General features: G+C 53.1%; 1 protein-coding gene across 1 annotated transcript in view; it reads right to left on the bottom strand.

Annotated features, from left to right (window-relative positions):
- TBX5 (T-box transcription factor 5) overlaps window positions 1-19820 on the bottom strand; it is a gene marked incomplete at both ends in the record, with an annotated part of 37788 nt that overhangs the window by 17358 nt on the left and 610 nt on the right. Inside the window, 6 exons of the mRNA XM_082293307.1 lie at window positions 2297-2388; window positions 10549-10701; window positions 12725-12872; window positions 13539-13658; window positions 16243-16337; window positions 17827-18002. Of these exons, the coding sequence (XP_082149433.1) occupies window positions 2297-2388; window positions 10549-10701; window positions 12725-12872; window positions 13539-13658; window positions 16243-16337; window positions 17827-18002 (784 nt within the window). The remainder of the gene's footprint in view (window positions 1-2296; window positions 2389-10548; window positions 10702-12724; window positions 12873-13538; window positions 13659-16242; window positions 16338-17826; window positions 18003-19820) is intronic.

The following is a 19820-nucleotide window of genomic DNA, read 5'->3' as shown; positions in this document are numbered from 1 at the left end:
TTCTCCAAGGGCATAAATGCACATCATTCCCCTAAAACTGGGAGGGACTGACTGGTCCATCCCTGGAAAACAACGTCATAAACGTACATTTATATATTAAAATATATAATATGTCAATTTAGTGACGTTTTAATATGTATTTATATGTTAAATCTATAGAAACCCACAAAAGGCAGGGCATAGTTCTGCAACATTCTCAATCCTGAATGGTTCTTTATCTCATAGACACAACCTATTTTTTATAGCTGCAATTTATTTATACATATAACTGATTTTATACACGGGTTTATATATTTTCATATATAATTTTGGATATATTCATACATCTACATAAAAAACCCACAAAGGTGGGTCCATATTTGCAACCTTGAATGGGTCTTTATTTTACTATAATCATCTTATCCTGCCCTCCCTTAAAAAATGCCATCTTTGTAAAGGCACACAGCCATTCCTCTGCTGGGTTATTAACATGAACATCACAAATTATCCTGTAAAGGCAACGATTTTTAACCCTTCCAGCCCTGCCAGGCCTGAGTGGGTGCATTTATATATTCCAAGTGTTTCTGCTCCCCGGATCATCGACCGCAGCCTCTGCATAAAAATGCCAAGCGGTTTTTAGCGCGGGCCCAGCGTGGCTCGATGCCGTGCTCTTCGCATGGCACCGAGCCCTTCCTAGGGGTCCTCCCTGTTCCACCTCCTCCCTCCTGCTCCAAAAAATCAATCCAAACCGTCAAATCTTTCCAGGGACTGGAATGAAAGAGTGGTTTGGCAGCAAAAGAATGGGGGGGGGGGGGGAGGAGAGGACGGACATCATCACTCAAGTTCCAGCAGAAGTCGGGAGACTGGCACGGGGTGGGGGGAGCTATTTCAAGTGGTAGCGCTGCCATAAATAAATAAATATTGGCAGATCGTGCCAGGGTCTGTTGGAAAGGGCAGCCGGGGAACACAGGGCACATTCAGGAGCCCACGGAGATGATTTAGGCAGAGCAGATGAAGTGTCACATGTACCTTTTTTACATGTATCTCTTGGCTTTCCTGGGGCTGAGCCTCAACATGTTTGTACACAGGAGGACATCTGCCCAGCTTGAGGAGGGTTCTGGGCTTGTTTGCAGGGTTGCAGGAGTTATTTGGTGCCTGACAGCACCATTTTCCTGGCTATGGAGAGCCACGCTCAGGTCTGCAGCTACAGCCACCAGAAGTGACCACCTACATCTGGCTCCTGGGTGGGCAGTGGGAAAAACCCTCCCATCAGAAGGTCCCAAAGCAGGTCCCTCCAGCAGGAGCCAGAGAAAAAAGGATCCCAGTGGCTCCTCCCCTCCTGGAAAATGCTGTGTTGAGAATTTCCATCTGTCCTAGTGAGAATCGTGGGTATGGCACCATTCCTGCAAAACATTTGCACCAGGAAGCCTCTTGACACACGGACAAAGTTCCAAGGGAAGGGAAAAGCATGAAGTTAATTCCAGCAGGACCTGACATTTAGAAGAGGACGTTAAACAGGATCTCCAAACAAGATTTAGGCTTGGTTTTCAGCTTAAGTACTTGCAGCCAAACCCGAGATTCGAAAAGGTCTCCTCAGCCACCCGGCCCTGGAGATCCCAACAGTTTCTAACATTTCCTTCTTCAACCTGAAACCACCACACCTCTGCTCCTGCTCTGCACATCCAGAACCGAGCAGGCAAACAATCCCCTCCTGCCAAAGCCCCTCCAGAGCCAGCAACAACACATCACAGGAGGCTCCACCACCATCTCCAGAGGCAGCTGGAGCATCCTTAGAAAACCTACTCCCAAAACAAGGCTGGGAGCTTTGTCATTAAAGCACCTGGGAGAAAGGAACACTCAGGGATTCTTCCACAGTAGCCCGGTGGCCAGAGCTGCTCCCAGCTAATCCAAGTTTTTAACATGGCCAAAGCTTCTCCCAGCTAATCCAAGTTTTTAATGGGTCTAAGTCCATGTGCAGCCTCAGAGACGAGAGTTTAGCACAACGCTAAAGGTTGTTCTGGATGGGGACGTGTCTAAAAGAAATGCAAAGTCCCTGTGGCCAGGACAGCATCCCACAGGTGAGGTCCTGCCTCTGCCACCCAGCAATTAAGGAATTCCCCTGGGGGCAGAAGGTGCAGATTTTTGGCCCCCTGTGCTGGGATGTGAACACCAAGCTGATGTAAAACCCCCACGCAGACACCAAGGCAGGGAGTGGCACCGTGTCCTGGCTCAGGCCAAGCCACGAGGGACACGCCAAGCAAAGGCCAGGTGGCTCTGGGGGCCCTGGGAGGGTCCCCACGAGGGTGACAGGCGTTACCTCTGCATCCTGGACATCCTGTGCAGCTCCATGTCGTCGCTGCCGCGGAAGCCTTTGGCAAAGGGGTTGTTCTCGATCTTCAGCTGCGTGATCTGAAAGGGAGGAAACACAACGGGGTCACCACGAGTCCAAGGCACGGCCTGGGAGAGAGGGGATAGTGGTTATTAAACCCAAGGCAGGCGGGATGGGGGGGAAAATCCAGCTTGCAGGAACTCCAGTCGTCCCTCAGTTCACTGACCACTCCAGATGGGCCTTTCCCTAGAACGCTCCACGAGAAAAACATCTCCTGTCAACAGCCTCTCGCTTCTCCCAGAACCAACACGTGGGACTGCACACACACATTTTTCTCTGGAGAAAATCTGCTTTCTGAGAGTTCCTACTTTCATTTTGCTGTTGCAACAGAGAGGGCTCCACTTCTCAGAGGACCAGGGATGGAAGTCTGAACAAATCCCAACAAATATTTTCTCATCAATGCACAAACAAAACCAAAACCTCACCTCTCAGAGCCTGCACCCTCTCTCCCAGAACAGAGAACTTCACCCTTTGGGTGTTTCAGACCAGCTAAATGTGCTCCAGGTGCTCTGCATCTGCCACCCTTCGCCACACCTGCCAGCACTGCAGGGAATAATTACCTGAGTTACCTGGAGGGTGACTGACTTCACCTGTAACCTTCAATCCCAGGAGAAATTTTTGTCTCCCCATTAATTCCAGTTTGCTCACTAAGTGAGCTACCTTGAGAATCTAAAGCTTAGTGGGATGAATCCGCTGAGACTCAACTCCTCTTAAAACATCAGCATTGAACACTTAAAGCAGCTGCTGGACAGAACAGGGACTCTGCTGCTCCAAGAGCTCCCATCCCCTCCTGCTCTACTTCTCCTGAGGGCTTTGGTGAGCAGGGGTTGTCATTTAAGCCGGTATTAACTGGGGACCAGCAACACCCTCAGCTGCCCTGTGGGTCTTGTGAAAACTCACTCTGCCGTGCCAAATCTGATGCAAATGCTTTGGTGCCTTGGCAGAACAGGACAGAGCCTGGATCGGGTGTGATATTGCTGCAAAGCCCTAGAAGTTGGGCAGAAGAGAGAAAAGTTCCCTTTTTTTCTCTTTTCTCCATCACTGCCTGGCAGTCTGAGCCCTCAGCAAGGAATCAGGAGAGACACTTGCCCAGGAGGAGAGACAGGCCCGTGTTTGCCACTGGAGGAACTTGACGCTCTCACCACGTTTTGTGGAAACCCCGTCCTTCCTTCCTATTGAAAGTTGGCCAGGGGGAAGGAAGGAGCTCGGGATTCATGGAGGGAGAACAGAGAGAGGTTCATGTTCACCGAGTCAAGCACAAACAACCGGGCCCACCTCCCTGCCAAAATCCAGAGAGCAAAATCTGGCTCGCCCAGAGTCAATAGCAAACCTCGCCAGGTGTATGCACAACCAGATTCTTCTGCTCTTTTCTTGTCTTTTTGCATATTTTTTTCCAAGGGCCATTTGTTTATTTGCCATTTTTGCCTCATTCAGCCCCAAATCTCTCCGAGAGCCCCCCACCACCCTTATACTTATCCCAGGGGCATTCCCATTAAATCAGGACCATACTCAGCACATAAACAAGCCCTTTGCATGGTTTTTTTTGTCCCTCATTTCAGATTTCAAAGAGAAAGGTAAACAAACAATCTTTTGGGGTCAATCTGCCAGCTGAGCCATTCTCCAGCAATAAAACAGAGGCGCATTCTGTAATTAAAAGCCCCGAACTCTGACACAACCAGCTGTGTATTTTGCAAAGCCTATCGGTTTGGAGGTGGTGACTCTTCTAGAATGAATAATAGGCATTATTCAACATTTTGAATGCTCCTGAAGCCCTGTAAATGTAGGAGTTGTCCTCCCTCGCCGACCCCAATGGCAATATTTGCTCACATAAGTGAAGTCCTTCAGTGAGCGAGGATTTACAGGATTGGCACCGGCGCACAAAGGCACAAAGGGCCGGATTCATCCCAACCCGACCGAAGGCATTTTAACCAAGGCGCCTGCCCTGGGAGCCTCAGCTCGCTGCTGGAATCCAGGAGGGAGATGGGGACTGCCAGAGGGCACTGGGGCTCTGGGCTGGCTGGCAGTGCCCCCACAGCTCCCCAGTGCTCTCTGGTCACTGCAGGAAGAGCCAGCAATGCTCCAGCCCCTCGTGTAAGCGCCGCAGATGAATGCCCTGTTTGACTCTTCAGCCTTTTAATCACCCACAAAACATCAGCCAGAATATCAAAATGGGACCTCAATATTGCAGATCTGTTGATTTAGGAACAGAGAAGTCCCCTAAGCCACGTGAGGAACAAGCAAAGGTGTTGATGCTGGTGGCCAAAAGCCCCAAGAGAATCACAGCCAACTTCAGCCTCCTTAAAATCAGGGACCTGCTAGATTGAAGGCATCTGAAAACCAGGGACTGCAGGTTTAGAATTCGCTCTCAGACCTCTGGTGTACTTCAGATGGATTGGAGCTTCCAGAGCAAAGTTTCCCTGGGTGACGATTCATGCCATCAGGCACCACAAAGCCAGGAGAGCCCGAGCCAGATTTAACAGAACTGCACACAACAAACTAGAAAACAGAGAAAAAGTTGGTGAATCCCTGCTTTAGCAAACAACCTGAGGAAGATATTTTGTTTGGCCACTTTCTGCTCGACTTCCAAACTATTTCAGAGGTGGAAAAGCAAACGCAGGGGTGGAAAATACCTTCTTCTGGATCAGCTTTGCCACAGCGAAACTGAGTTTAATTGACTATAACTCATGGGGGGGCAGGGGGAAGAAAAGCTGTCAGAAAGTCAAATGACAATTACCTCATGAAAAATAAACCAAAACACAACGTCCTGCGAGGTCATTGAGACGGAGTGCCCAGGGCTGAGTTGTACAGCACGGGTTCAATAAAACTGAAGGGCTTTGTTTGCGTGTTTGCTACCGAGGGAAACCGGTGGCAAAGCCCCCTCCTGACCACTGACTCCCTTGGGGATGAGAGCTTTGCAGGGGGAAGCCTCCCAGGTCTCCACTTTGCAGGGCTTGTCTGACCTGTGGGTTCAGCTGGACTTTAACAGGAAGCGACAGCTCCCGGTGCAATCCCTGGGCTGCTCCCCTTTCTCTGGGCTAATTGGCCACAAAGCTCTTCTGCTGAGACCTTTCCAGCAGTCTTTAGCTCCAGCATGAGAAAATTTAGCTTTGCATCGAGTTAGGCCGAGGAAAGATGCTTTAATTTTCTTCCCTTTTCCACAGACATGTATTTATGTGGGATTTGTGCCTGAGGGCTCATGTGTATCGTTATGGCCAAAATCAAAACTACCCTTTTGTATTCTTTTTTGTCAAGAACTTGCCATGATAAGATTGCTCTCAGTTCTCACTTTAGAAGTTGGAACAAAGTTAAAACTTTGTTGGGGATGATGTGCTCCACACCAGGTGCACTGGGCTCTGCTTTATTTACTTACTTTGCTAACTACTTCTTTGTTTTTTAAGCACTGAAGCTGAGGGAAAACACTTCACCCTGCTGTCTTTGGGCTCTTCTGAAACTGAGAAAGGCTGGGCATTCTGGAAAAGGACTGCAAGGGACAGGGATCCTTAATTTGTGAGTCCTCTCGGGTCTGTACCACTTTGAGAACTTAAAACTGATTGGGAGGGAAAAAACATCAGCGTTCGGTGATGAAGAGGTGCAGGTGATCACCCTCGAGCACAGCACTCCATGGGGATCCGTGTTCTCCCCGCCCTGCAGGTGGCCGTGGTCCTGCTCAGGGTGGCAGAGGGGGACCAGGAGCACCCGTGCCACCCTGGAGCTGGCAGTGCTGGGAGCCACGGGAGGCTGGAGAGCACAGAGACCTTTTCTTTCACCCTCTCACGTAGCCCAGATGGAAACCAAGTCAGGATGGAGGAGAAGCCAAACCAGAGGAGTGGGAAGGAGAGAATGAGATGAAGACAAGGTGCCTGCTGAGCCCACGGACATCTGGGCCAAGCAGAGCAGCTGGATGGGGAGCTGGGACTCGGAGCCCGAGGCAAAGGCCAGGAGAAGGGAGGAGAGGGGGGAGCTGCTGGCAGAGGGGAGAAGATGCTGAACCTAAAGCCAGTGAAGGAAATGGGAGGGACTGGAGGCTGCTTGGAGGTACTGGGGTGAGACAGAGGGGCTCATTGAGGAGGCTGCTGGCTGGCCTGGGACACGAGGATGAAGGATGGGAAGAGACAGACCTGGCCTGGTGTTTTGGGGGAAGGAGGTGAGGCTGCAGGCGGGGATGGCGCTGGACGCAGAGGGTGTCTTTGCCAGGCTTGAGGAGAGGGGCTGCTTTAGGCCCAAAAGGGTCCAGGGGCTCGGGGCTGGCCGAGCACCCCATCGCAGGGCTGGCAGGGAGCAGGGACAAGGCTGGGGACCCAGGGAGACAGGGCTGGTTCGGCCACAGGCTGTGAGGGACACGAGGCCTCTGGAAGGAAGCTCTGTCCCCCCGAGGCCTGGAGCAGCACCAAGATTTGAGAGCAGAGATGTGAGGAGCCCCAGAGGGGGTCAGAGAGAGAGGAGCGGCTCCCTGCCCTCCTCAGGTGCCCGAGGGCTGCACAGAAGCCACCAGGCCTGGTGAGGAAGAGGAGCTACCTGGCCTCCCTTAACCCCAGGGCGCCCTGTCTCTCTCAGCACGTGGGGGATCAGAGTCTGCCCTGGGTAAGGAGAGGGGCTGTCCCCTCTTGCCAAAGAGATGGAGGGACACGGGGGCAGTGACCCCAGGCTGGGCAGGGAGAGCTTGGGGGCTGGACAGAGGAGCCCCACGAGATGCCAGCCAGGCCACCACAGTGGTGGCACCTGCCAGCAAAGACGAGGAAAACGGAGCTCTCAGGAGAAAACACCCCGAGCCCAAGGACTGCCCACGTGCAGCCCTCAAACACGGTGACAAGAAGCCCCATGCTCGGAGGGGACCTGCACAGGCAGCTCCCCAGCACCCCCAGGACGGAGCAGCAGCTGGCCTGGCCAACGCACCAGCATGATTTTAGCGCTGGGTCTTCGCAGGGGAAGGAAGGATGAACCTCTCCACTCAGAAATCCCACCTGACATCATGGCAGACCATGCCCTGCCCCTCTGCTCCACACAGCATTTTGGGCTGCCTGTAGCATCCCACCTGGGACTAACGTTTCCCTACAAGAACTTTGGCTACCAAGAATGTTAAATAACTTAGGGTGGGGGGAAAAAAATCAGCATAAAACCGGATATCCTGAGGGGGGAACCAATATAAAGCCAGAGTCCAGCTAAGGGGGAAAGTAGGTTGTAAAAATTAATGAGAATAATTGTTGTGAATTCTTGCTTTTGAAAGAACCCTCGTGAGGGCAGAACCTTAATTATTTCTGTCTATTAGGGTTCATTTCCTGGTCCTAAGCAGAGAGCTCGTACCTAATAAATACGGGCCAGGAACACAATGATTTAAGCTACAGCAAAACGGTGCCTGACTGCAGGGGAAGTTAATATTTGGGAATCAGCCCGATTGCAAGCACCCATTGTGTAAATGGCGAGGAAATGAAATGTGCATGTGACCTTTTTTAACACCTCGATATTTCTGGGGTATTTCTAAGGGGAGGGGGGAGGTGCTCAATGGAGCTGCTGACAACCGCCCTGAAAACTTCACCAAAACTCTCTTCATAGCTTAAGCCTCTCTTTGGGGAGTCGGGCTGAGGAGAGGGAGATCCCAGGGTGCTTAAATATCTTTTCAGGCTGTCTAAAATACCAGGGGAAATAAGCACAAGCCCTACATTGGGATTGCAGCTGTGCTCTTGGAATAAATTGAGCTATCTGGAAGCAGGCAGGTATTTCTGTAAGCTGGGTAAGCATGGACTCAAATGCATTTTGGGGCGAGTCACACAATTAATTCTGTAATAGAATTCAGCTATAACAGAGCTCTTGAAACAAGGAAACCACGTGGAGGGATGAATTTGTGTGTGTAAAATACAGGGGTGTATAAAACTACATGTAAAACATGTCGGAGGCTGGATGGGACAAGTTGGCTTTAGGTGAGGGGTGGAGGTGAGAGAGAAAAAGGGGGAAAAAATAAGCAGTGCCCTGACAGCAAGAGCTGGGGATGCCCCACGGATCAGGGGCTGGCATCCTTTGTGGCAGGGGGAATGCAGCCTGTGTTGCAAGAGGAAAATCTCATTTTCCAAGCAACCTCTCAGCTGTGAAAGCTGAGCTCAGGCTTCTGCTGGTGGAAAAGACCCCACTTGTCACCCAGCTCAGCTGGAGGCTGTTCCTCCTCAGCATCTCCATCAACCCCAATATCGCTCCCCATCTGCACTGGGCCAGCCTGCAGGCTTTCTTCCCTTCCCTGCAGGGAGATGCCGTTTAGGGACGATCACCCCCTGGTTTGTATTTTTGTCTCTGCCTTTCCCAGTTGGGATTTTATCTCGGGGCTACAGCTACTCTTCCTCAGTGCCCCCCCGATTCCACCAGCCCAGGGAGGAACGTGTGTGTCGGGGGGGAGAGGGCTGCCAGAGCCTGTAAAACGTGTGTGGGGTGTGTAAAATGTGTCGTGGTGGGTGCGAGTGTCTGCTGGGCCGGGAGCGTGTGTGTCTGTGGGGATCCCCGCCTCTGCCAGCGCCTCTGCTCTCACAGAGATGTCATTTCTTATCACACAGATGTTGCTGATTTACAATCAAATATTCCTGCTCCTCCTAACGTGGCACTTTTCCCAAACTACTGTACTCACATGTTCCTGCTTCACTTTTGTTTTCTTTGCACGATCATTTCTTCTCCTATAAACCAGCCCCATTTTCCTTCAAAGGGGAGCAGTTCCGTTCTCATCTGTTCTCTCCTCGGGAAATGCCTTTAAAGCAGGCAGTGTGTCCTGTTTTATTAACTCCCACTTCTATTAATATTATATTCTTTCTCCAAATCCATCAAGCAGAAGTTAAACTTGATTTTATAGCATCCACAGCGGAGTTATAATTTAAGGCATAATTTGGCAAGGACTCAATTTGGATTCGGCTTGCTTGTCCCGGCCGTGCCAGCAGCTCCTATTTTAAAGGGCAGGGAAGTATTTTCCTTTCTCCCTAGTTATGGTGGAACACTCTTTCTTCCCCAGCCCAGCTCTGCTCTCTGCATCTTGCTGGTCAGCTGATGGAGGGAGGAGATGCAATTTTTTCACACAGGTTTAGGAACCTGCATTTCCAGGAAAGCATCCAGGATTTCTTTGGGGTGCTAAATGACTTTTCTCTGTTTGAAAAGCAATTATTATATCGGCTACAAAAGAGCCATCCTACCTGCCTGTGAGTACAAGTTTACATGTGATTAAGAGAGGAATTTGCTTATTTGCTGACAAAAATTGAGTTTTCATGGTGCTGTGGCCTAGAGAGGGCCAGTGGGCAGTGGCGAGGGACAGTTGGCGAAAGACATCCCTAATTCATCTGTGGAGAACCACCCTGCCCTCAGCCCTCTGCCTTCCTCCTCCTCCTCCTTCCCTGCTGGGTGAGGAAGCCCAAAACCAAGCAGGGAAGGAGAGGGAGCAGCGGGCTCCTCACAGAGGGGCAGCAACAGCACGCCGAGAAAACCCTCATTCCACCCGACCCTTTTCTGTTCCAGCAGAAGACAAACCTATCCCGTGGTTTTCGTGCTTTGTTTGCCTGATCTCGGGAGCTGAGCCTCCCTTTCCTGCCCGGGCCTCTCGGCTGCCGAGCCCGCAGCCCCCCGTGGGCAGCCGGGTTATCAGCGCCCGGCCGCGGAGGGGAGCGCCCGGCTCCCTCCTCCAGATTAGGAGCCTTTGACCCACGGGGAGGGGGAAGATAAAGCCAGCTTCCTCGGTTGGTCGTCTCCGTGCGAGCAAAGCGTCCTGGTGAGCTCATTCCCCCTCCCCGGCTCGCCCCGAGCCCTGGCTTTGGATGCTTTGTGTGGCCAGGAATAACAGAGGGGATGGGATGGGGATGGGAGGAGAGGAAAGGGGAAGGGAGAAGAGGGAGAAGGGAGGAAGGAAAAGGACAAGGGAGGGGAAAGGAGAAGAAGAAGGACAAGGGGAAAAGGAGAAGAAAAGGAAGGTGACAAGAAGAAGAGAAAGAAGGGAGAAAGGAAGAGGAGAAGGGGAAAGGAGAAGAAAAAGAAGGGGGAAAGGAGAGGAGAAGGAAGGAAAGAAAAAGAAGGAAGGAGTGGAAAGAAAAAGGGGGAAGAGAAAGAAGGGCTGAAAGAAGAAGTAGGGCGGGAAGGGGAGCTGAGGCCCTCAGGAAGAGCAGCGGGAAAAGGGAAGGAGAGGGATGCGGTTTGCCGGGGCGGGGGCCGGCCCAGCCCCTCACCTTGTGGTTTTGGTAGGAGGTGACGGCGATGAAGGCGGTCTCCGGGAAGACGTGGGTGCAGAAGGCGGTGTTCTTGGAGCCGAAGCCGTTGTTCTCGTCCGCTTTCACGATGTGAAGCCGGGGCTGGTATTTGTGCATGGAGTTCAGGATGATCTGGGCACGGGGAGAAGGAGAGGACATCCCGTGGGAATGGAGGGGGCACAGCACGGCGCGGCCCCTCCCTTCCCCGGGGAGAAGGACAGGGACCAGCAGGAACCCTCAACCCTTTCCCCAAAATCTTCTCCCTCTTCAGACGAGGGGCACACACTGAGGTGCTGGGGCAGGGGAACGTGTGTCTCCAGAAACCCCCCACCCAGGAGCCCAGCAGGGCCCGGAGATGCTGTCAAAGGTGGTTCCTCACCTGCTGCCCCCAGCCCAGCCCTGCTCTTCCCTCACAAACCCCCGGGGCCGCAGCTGCTCCCCCCACACGTACTGGGGGGGCAGGGCATCTCAACCCCCCCATCCCATCCCATCCCATCCCATCCCATCCCATCCCATCCCATGGGAGTAGAGGGAAGAAAGAGCGAGGGAAGAGAGCTGGAGGGATTTGGGGATTTATGGATTCAGGGACATTTCTCCCCGCCAGCCACCCGCAGAGGATGGGAAGCAGAGGAGGGTGGCGGGGCCGGGAGGGGAGGACGCGCTGTGCTCCAGATAAAAAGCGGGCCCTGCTCGGTACCGGGTTAATCTCGGGGGAGGATGGGGGGCGGCGGCGGGGGGCCCTCGGGCCCGATAATGACTGCCGGACCCTGGCGACAGCGAGACGCAGCGCGTCCCGCCGCCGCCTCCCCCGTCCCGGGGGTTTAAGCAAATTGCTTTGACATCCAGGAAAGTCGTAGACATCAACGGTGAACGATCTAATGGTTTTTAATTTCATTACAGCGACTCTAATTGAGAGGCTCCTGGCGCAGCTCCTCCTCTGAAGTCCCTTATTGTCCCCTCAGCGTCTTCGGTTTGTTTAGAGGGACTTTTTCCCCAGAGCCGCCTGTTCCCAGCGGGGGTGCCTGGCCCCGTCCCCCCGGGCCGGATCCCCCCCTTCTCCCCAAAAGCACCCCGGGGGTGGGACGGGTTCCCCTGGCTGCACTGCTGCCCTCCCTCTTCCCGCAGGAAAAGTCCTGATCCCTGGGAAGCGCCCCTCGCAAACCCCTTTGCCAGCAGGTCAGGGTAGAATTCAAATAAAATTAGAATTATAAAAAGAAAAAGGAAATCAACCCCCTCAACTGGAGGTGCAAAGGAGCGCTTGGGAAAGGATGCTCGGCATTGGGGTGGGCTGGGGACTCTGCTGGCTCCTCTCCCCTAAACCCCTCTCACTTCTTGGCGACCACGTGGGCGAGGATTTAATAGCACAAAATTTATCATTAAAAAGCGAAAGGGGGAAAAAAAAAACCAGCTTGGGAAAAAAATGAAACTGAAGTGTTGAAACGAGACTGGAGAAAAAGCCGCCCTTGCAAAGGGCTGGCGGGATCTGGATCCACATATTCGTTCAATTATATGTATATATACATTTTTATAGATTATATATATACGTACATTATTCATACATGCACGTATATACTCAGAGGAACTCGCATCTTTGGAGACCTTCGAAGGAGGGCTGTTCCTGGCTGCAGAATTCACACAAATTTTCACGGCCCCGCGAGTCTCGCAAAGACCTTTTTATGCCCAAGAAGTTCTAGCGGGATTTCAATTTTTCTAATTGTCTTTAATTATTGTTAGTTTTCCTTTTTTTTTTTTTTCCCCCTCTTTTTCCTGATCGAGGGATCCGCGTGGTTTTAGCTGCTATTGCCTCCGCTAATCATGCCTGATTGATTTTACCTGTTAGGCAAATTCCCGGAGGCAGGGGCGGATTTTAACAATCCGGGACTCGCCACGCGATTAAAATCGGGTACCAAACACTCAGGCCAGGAGAGTTTCACCCGCTCGCGAAATCCAGGCCCCGGGGGTCTGTAACCAATTCCCAGGAAATAAACCCGGGTTTAAGGTTTATGCTTCTGGTTTTGGGGGGGTCCTCACTGGGGTCCATCCCGCTCTCTCAGGGGAGGAAATACCACCCCAGCAACCCTGGATCTGGGGGTGGGGGACACCCCACGTGGGTGCTGGGCACGCCCGATGCCCCCGCCCCAGCCCTGGTACTCACATGTCCGAAGGGATCGAGGTGGTTGTTGGTGAGTTTGAGCTTCTGGAAGGAAACCAGCTGCCTCATCCAGTGGGCACCGGTGGCCGGGGAATCGGGGTGCACGTACAGCCTGCCGGGCATGGCCGGCTCTGCCTTGCCCGTCACCGACCTGCGTGGGGACACGGGGCTGAGCTCCGGCCACGGGGGGACGGTCCCATGGGCTCCTGCTCCCCGTCCATCCCATCCCATCCCCTCCCGTGGGCTCCTGCTCCCCGTCCATCCCATCCCCTCCCTGGGCTCCAGCTCCTCATCCGTCCCCTCCCGCGGGATGCCTCCCACTCAGGTGCCCCGTGCCTGGGGAGAACAGGCATTTCCAGCCCCGCTGGCTCGGGGAATTCCTGAGCTCTTTGGCACCTTTCCCGTCGGAGATGGCTCTCGCTGCTTGCCCGTTTAACCCCATCCTTCCTCCTTTCCCTAAGTCACGGCACTCGAGCCAGGGGCAAAGAACAAATCCTTAAAGATTCTTCCTGCCCGGAGATATTCCCTTCCTTAATACCATGAAGCCATCAGCTCCACAATAGCAAATAATCTCATCGTCAAACAGGATTCGTTATCCTTCACTAATTGCGACACAATTTCTCCGGTTTTTCTTTTTTTTTTTTTTTGGATGCATTTCTCTCCCAGGGACTGTGCTGCGCTCAGGTGAGGCTCCTGCAGCCCAGAATTTTGCATGGAAAAAGAAGGACGAGCCGCTGATTGAGGGAAACCTCCCACCCGGGCAGCCCAGAGGTCTCGTCCCTCCCCTCTCTCTCTGTCTCTCCCCACGCGTGCCTACCATTTATTATCTGCGAATTTGTATCTGTGGTCATCCGCTGGTACGATATCCATCAACAGGATGTACTTGGTTTTTGGATTGAGTCCAGTGACCTTCACTTTGTAACTGGGGAACATTCGCCTGTTAAAAATAAATAAATAAATGGATAAATAAATCAATAAAAGCGGAGTAGCAGAGAACATCGAGTTTGCCGAGGTGGTTCCGTGTGCGTTTGGGAGGAGGAGACGCCGGGGGGGGGGGGGGGGGGGGGGTCATTTAACAAAAGGGCGACGCCGCATTCCCAGATGGATCTTCCCGAAAAGCTCGGGTGCACCCTCCCCTCGGGATGCGGGACATGGTTGGGTGCTGCTGGGTCCCGCTGCTGGGTCCCGCTGCTGGGTCCCGCTCCGGGTCCCAGCCGAGGCGAACCGGGTGATTTCTCAAAGCAAAATGCGAATTTGGAGGCTGGCGGGTTTGTTTATTCACCTCCTCGCCTATTCGCATTTTTACTAATCATCTGTTTCACCAAAGTTTTGCATGTCCGTTCTTTGAACAAATCCAAGCGTGAGAACTTTTGGAAGCCAGTTACTTCCCTCCGTCCATAAACCACTGGAACAGGAGAGGAAATTTGCCAAAAAAAGTTTTAAAATAAAAGCTATAATATAGATACTTCTATAAAAAATTGTATTTATATATCTTCCTACAACTGTGTGTATTTATAAAAATACGTTCTCATATATCGCATATACAGAAATATAAACACTTCAAAATGCGTTTATATGAACACCTTGATGTTCTAGGGACAGATACAGAGGAAAAAACCCTCCACGCACTCAGGTGTAAGAGAAAATCCGTGAGCAGCCGTGTGACCACCCCGAGACGCAGCAAAGACACCTGACCAATCCTTGGAAACCCTCGGATACACACAGGGCAGGGGCTTTTCGAAATATTTTCCATTACTGCAAGGCAGGCACTTAAACCGCCGCTGTTATTTTAGTTCGAGCTTTCCAAATATTTAAAAATAAAGCAGATGAAAATGTAGCCCTGGACTTAAAACACGCATAAACAACAAAAAAAAATCCGAGAAAAAAAAGGGCCCCACACCTCTAAAAATACCGCGCTCTTCTCCGAGGCTCGGGGTCTTATCGCTGCCGTGGGGCACCTGGGCCGGGCTTTAGCTCGGCTGTAAAAAGCTGAAGGGAGGCGAAAAGCGCCCAGCGAAGGAAGCGGGCGCTGGACTTTAGGCTTTAAGGGAGAGGACACCAAATCCCACCTGGAGATTCACTTGGAACTCCACCGAGAACACCTGAGCGGCAGGAGCAGGGACTTCTCCAGCAATAAACACGGGGAATGAGATAAATAAGGAAACCTATCCCGCATCTCCCCTCGAGCCCCTGCCCTGTAAATGTCTGCTTTATTGCTCTCCAGATGAGATCTCTGTCCGCGGCAATGTTTGTTTGAAATTCCTGCAAGGTGGTTTCTGTCTCCCTTCGAGAGTTGGAATTTTTTTTTGGCCCTGTGGACCGGGTTTTTTTTCGGGAGATCCCAACTTCATCCCCCCCACACCATCCCACGTCCCCTTGGCCACAAACACCTTTCAAACCCATTTTTGCAGCAGCGAGGTTCAAGGGGAAGGCGAGATCTATTCGCTAAAACTTTATCCAACCAGCTCGATATTTTTTTTTCCCCTCCCTCCTCAGGCAAATTTTGGAAGACCACAACAAATACCAGATGACAGAGCAAAATGAAAGTTTGACGCTGCGTTGTTGATCGTGTCCCTACAACCTAAAACTATTCCTACACGTGGAGGGTTTCCCCCCTTTCCTCCAAGGATTCTAATTGAAAATCCCAACGAAAAATCCTCCCTCGGGCTGCCCCCGATTTGTCGATAGGACTGGAGAGACTTTTTTACTGCGTTTCTCTGGCCGCTCTTCAATTTAACAACCCTCCACCACATTAATATCAAGGATACTGTTAAATCCCCTCGAAAATACCCACGTCCACATATAAATATCTGCGGATCAGGTTTACTGAGCCGGTCATGGAATCGATTAGAACCCCAATAAAGTTGGATTTGCGAGGCTGTGTATTTTTCCGCACACCCACGCAGATAAACACCCGCATAGAAATGCCCCCACATGATATTTATTTGCGGACGCATCTATCTCCGCATCTAAACAGCTTTGTTATCTCTCTATAAACAGTGGCTTAAGACCGCATAGACTTTTAAAAGGGGTGAAGTGGCTGTGCTGGGAATATTCGCCCCAGAGGGAGAGAAAATAATTTTAAAACTCTGTAAAATGGCATAAAACTTCGGGGGAAAAAAAAAAAAAAAAAAAAGCAGAAGGGCCAAGGGGCTCTTTAAATAATAATAATAACAATAATAATAACAATAATAATAATAATGGCCCAGTGAGTTGCTCTAAACAAAGTTGGCTTTTTGGCCAAGTGGTTGCAACTCGCGTTTGCCTGGAAACTTTCCAAAGGCCTGAAGTCGGAATTAATGATCCAACTGCTCTGGTTAAGAAAGAAGCCAGAAGAAAGAGTTTCTGCCGCGTCTCTCCGGGCTCTCCACGGCCGGGCAGTGGCACACACACGGAGGGGCTCGGACACGCGAGATGTGACCGTGCCCGTGCCAGGGAGGTGCCCAGTGCCCCCATCCAGGCGGGTGTGTCCCCCCCGTCGCCGCAAACACGAAGGGCACCGCGGAGCCCCCCGCTCTTACCTCCCGGCCTTCGTTATGATCATCTCCGTGCCCACTTCGTGGAACTTCAGCCACAGCTCGCGTTCGTGCAAAAACACCTTGATGCCCTCCATGCCCTGCGGAGCGGGGAGGCACAGAGCGTCAGCCCCGGGAGGCGAGGGGGCAGCCCCGCCGGAGCGGCCGGGCCCCGCACCGCCCCGCCGGGAAAAGGCCGGGCTCTGCGGGCCGGGGCTCGGGGCATTCCCGGGAAAACCCTGCCGCAAAGGCGGCCGGCGGAGGATTCCAGGCCGGAGTGCGGGGATGCCGCTCAGGGCGGGCCTGGAGCGGGGTCCTGCGGGCCGCGGGGCTCGTGGGGCGGGGAGGCGATGGGAGGGAGCCCCCGGAGCCGGCTCCAACTGCATCCTCCCAGAGAAATCTCCCGGCGCTCCGGCCCAGCTGCTCCCAGAGGCAGCCGGAGGAGATTTACACCCTCTCACGAGTGATTACACTCCCGGCTGCGCTCTGCAGGCTGGAGCGGAGTGGGGTGTCACCCTGCTCCCCTCGCCCCCTTCCTTTCTCCTTCCCACCCAAGAGCTGCGATCCCCACGGTTGGGGCAGATGCCACCGTGGGGACAACACCTCCCTGCCCCGGGCTGGGAGGCACAGGGGACACCCCCAGCCAAACCAAGCACTTCTTCCCGTCACTAAAAACGCGGCCGAAGCGCCCCGTCAAACTTCGGGGTCGCTTTCCAAACGCCCCCGGTGGCCCCGAGCCCGCGGTGCCGGTCCCAGTGCCCACCCCGGCCCTGCCAGAGCAGGGGGTTCATCGGGGGGTACCTGCCGGGGACAGGGGGGCTCTACCCGGGACCCCACAGTGGGGATCACGGTGGAAAATCCCCTCTCCCCGCATTCCCCCGGCTCCACTCCCAGCGCTGCCGGAGCCGGCGGGGGCCGAGGCCGGCTCCCAGCCCGGGAGCTCCCGGCACGGGAAGCAGAGGCCGAGGGATGGCTCGGAGCGCAGAGGTCCCGCACGGGAGCCCACGCGTGTCCCGGCACACGAGGACTGAGGGAGGGGATCCCAAGATCCCCGTGGCACTATGGGGGTGCCCACGCGGGACAGCCACTGCCTGCCCTGAGTGCCCGCTGCGGGTGTGGGGCGTAGCTGTGCCCGCCTGGGTGTGCGAGGGGCGCAGATGGGTTTGTGTATATACATAAATATAAAATATATACATTTCTATCTTAGATACGCCCAGCAGGAATCTCCCCTCCTTGTGTGTTCTCCCGTGCCTTTGCACGCTCAGGCGAGGACACCCGTGGGTGTGTGGGTGTGTGGGTGCTGCTGCGGGGCGGCTTCCCCTCGCTCTTATTTCGGGTCCTATTCCCTGCCTGCCCCTCCGCACCCCCCAGAACTCACATGGGCACATCCCCGCAGGTTCAGCGCCTGAGCACGACCTTAAATAACACTAAAGCAGGATGAGGCCCACGGCCAGGTGAGGCTTCGCCCTCGCGTGGGGCCTAAAGTAACCCAGCCACCCAGCTGGGGCGGGGAAAAACGCGGAGAAAAGGGGAAAACACCAACAAAATTAAACAGTGACGGGGTTGAAGGAGAGGAGCATGGGTGCTTACCTGCTGGGTGAAGGCTGCTTGGGGTGAGGTGGGCGACTTGCTGGTGGCCCCGAGCTGCGTGTCCTGCTTGGCTTCAGCCTGGAGCTCCTTGGCCTCCGAATCCGCGGGCGTGCTGGGGAGCCCGAAGCCTTCCTCGCTATCCGCCATGTTACGAGCTTCCTTCGCCGAATCCCCCACTGCAGGCACACATCGGGAGAGAGCAGAGATAAGAGACGCACAAGTCAATGCTGACGTTTAATAAAATATAGATATTTCTACAGCGGGCTGGCTCCGAGCGAGCGCAGCGCCGGCCGGGGCTGCCCCGACCATGCCGCCACTCACTTCGGCTGCACAGGCAGGGAGCGAGGCCCTTTAACTTCGGGAGAGGGAGAAATAAAGACTTTTATTTATTATCGCAGCCCGCAAGGGATGATAGGATTTGGGGGGGGGCTCGGGGGGGTGGGGAGGGAGGGGAAGGGGGAGGCGGTATTATTGAATGCATCTTTTGGAGAAGGTAAACAGCGCGTTTTAGGGCTGCCTGGCAGCACGCGGGGAGCGAGGCACCCGAGGGGCTGTGGGACAAGCAGCTCATCGCACAAATGGCTCTGGAGGTCGGGGGCTTCAAGGTGGGGGCTCCAGAGCCTCCCCGAGGCTTGGCCACCTCCAATTCCTCCGGGCTCGCTGCGGCCCAGGAGGGTTTAAAGTCCCCACTTTGCTCCCAGCGAAGTGGAAGCTTTCGCCCCACAGGAAAACACCACTGACACACGAGGCCACTTCTAGCACCCAATTCCCAAGGAAAACTCAACTTCTTGCACGTCTTATAAAAAATGAAACATTTTAAAAGCCTGTTCTTCCCTTACCCCGGGCAGTTACAAGAAAAGCAAAGGGTGGACGAGGAAATGAAAATATAAAAGTGCAAATAAATCAATCGGACAAACACTGTGCAAGGTAACGAGGACTCGGGCTGGTGAACGGGGAGTGGAATTGGGGCTGGAGTGAACTAAGCCACAACATTTGGGATAAAACTGCACCAGCAGAGAAAGCGAGCTTTAAAAAATACATGGTTTGATGCGAGTAACCGCAGTGAGTTTTAAAAGCTGTATTTTGAATTAGCTTTAAAGGCTCTATCAGGAATGGTAAAAGTTTCATAGCAAAACAAAACAAAAAAAACCCAAAAAAGATAAAAGCAATTGAATTATCTGCTAGGTTTTTATTGTTCTTAAGGAGTTCAGAGTTTTAAGAGCTTAAAAAAATATATTTCTTGCGTGTTTCGAAGAAGGGGATTCAGTTTTGAAAGGCCAACCATATGGAGGCAATATTGGGTTTAAATACATGAGAATGTTTTTTAAATGAGTTCTTCGCCCTGCAACGATATTTGAAAGCTGTTAAAAATCAAGCAGAGAGCGCGAAAAAAAGGCAATTCTCCTTTAAAAGCGAAGGAAATTTGGGAGTGGGAAGGAGGGGGGAGAAAATGCTCTTCCCCGCTAGTGGTGGGTAACCCGCACACGCACGGATCTGTGATTTAAAAGGACAAAAAGCCAAGGGACTCCAGGTCCGCACCTCTGGAGCTGCAGCTCGTGCCCGGGCACGGCCCGTGCCCAATCCCTGCCTCCTTCCCTCCCTTCCCAAAGTCTCTTTTCCCAGCGCGCACCAGCCAGAGACCCACGGGCGAAGCGAAAGCGCTGCGAGCGCGGAAAGTGCGCGGGGCGCTGCGGGAGCCGCTGCCCCGGGCCCGGGCCCAGCCCGCGGGGGCAGAGCCGCAGCTCCAGGGACCTTTTAAGGCTTTTCTCTTCCCCTCCTCCTCCTCCTCCTTTTTTTTTTTTTTTTTTTCCCCGGGCTGTTTGGTGTCTTGTTTGTTTGGGTTTTTTTTCCTCGGGAAGCGCCGCTTATGCATTTTTTAATCGATTTCCCTCCAGCTTGGAGCTGTGACTCCCCCAGAGCTGGCAAGGTTAGGGGGTAGAGCGAGGGAAAATAGTAATAACAACCCCTAAAGCGTGTTTATTAAAACAAAGAGG

This window comes from Coloeus monedula, assembly GCF_965178545.1.
Source record: "Coloeus monedula genome assembly, chromosome: 18".
Lineage (NCBI taxonomy): Eukaryota > Metazoa > Chordata > Aves > Passeriformes > Corvidae > Coloeus > Coloeus monedula.
The sequence above is the reverse complement of the archived record's forward strand: the minus strand, read 5'-3'. Positions and strand labels throughout refer to the sequence as shown.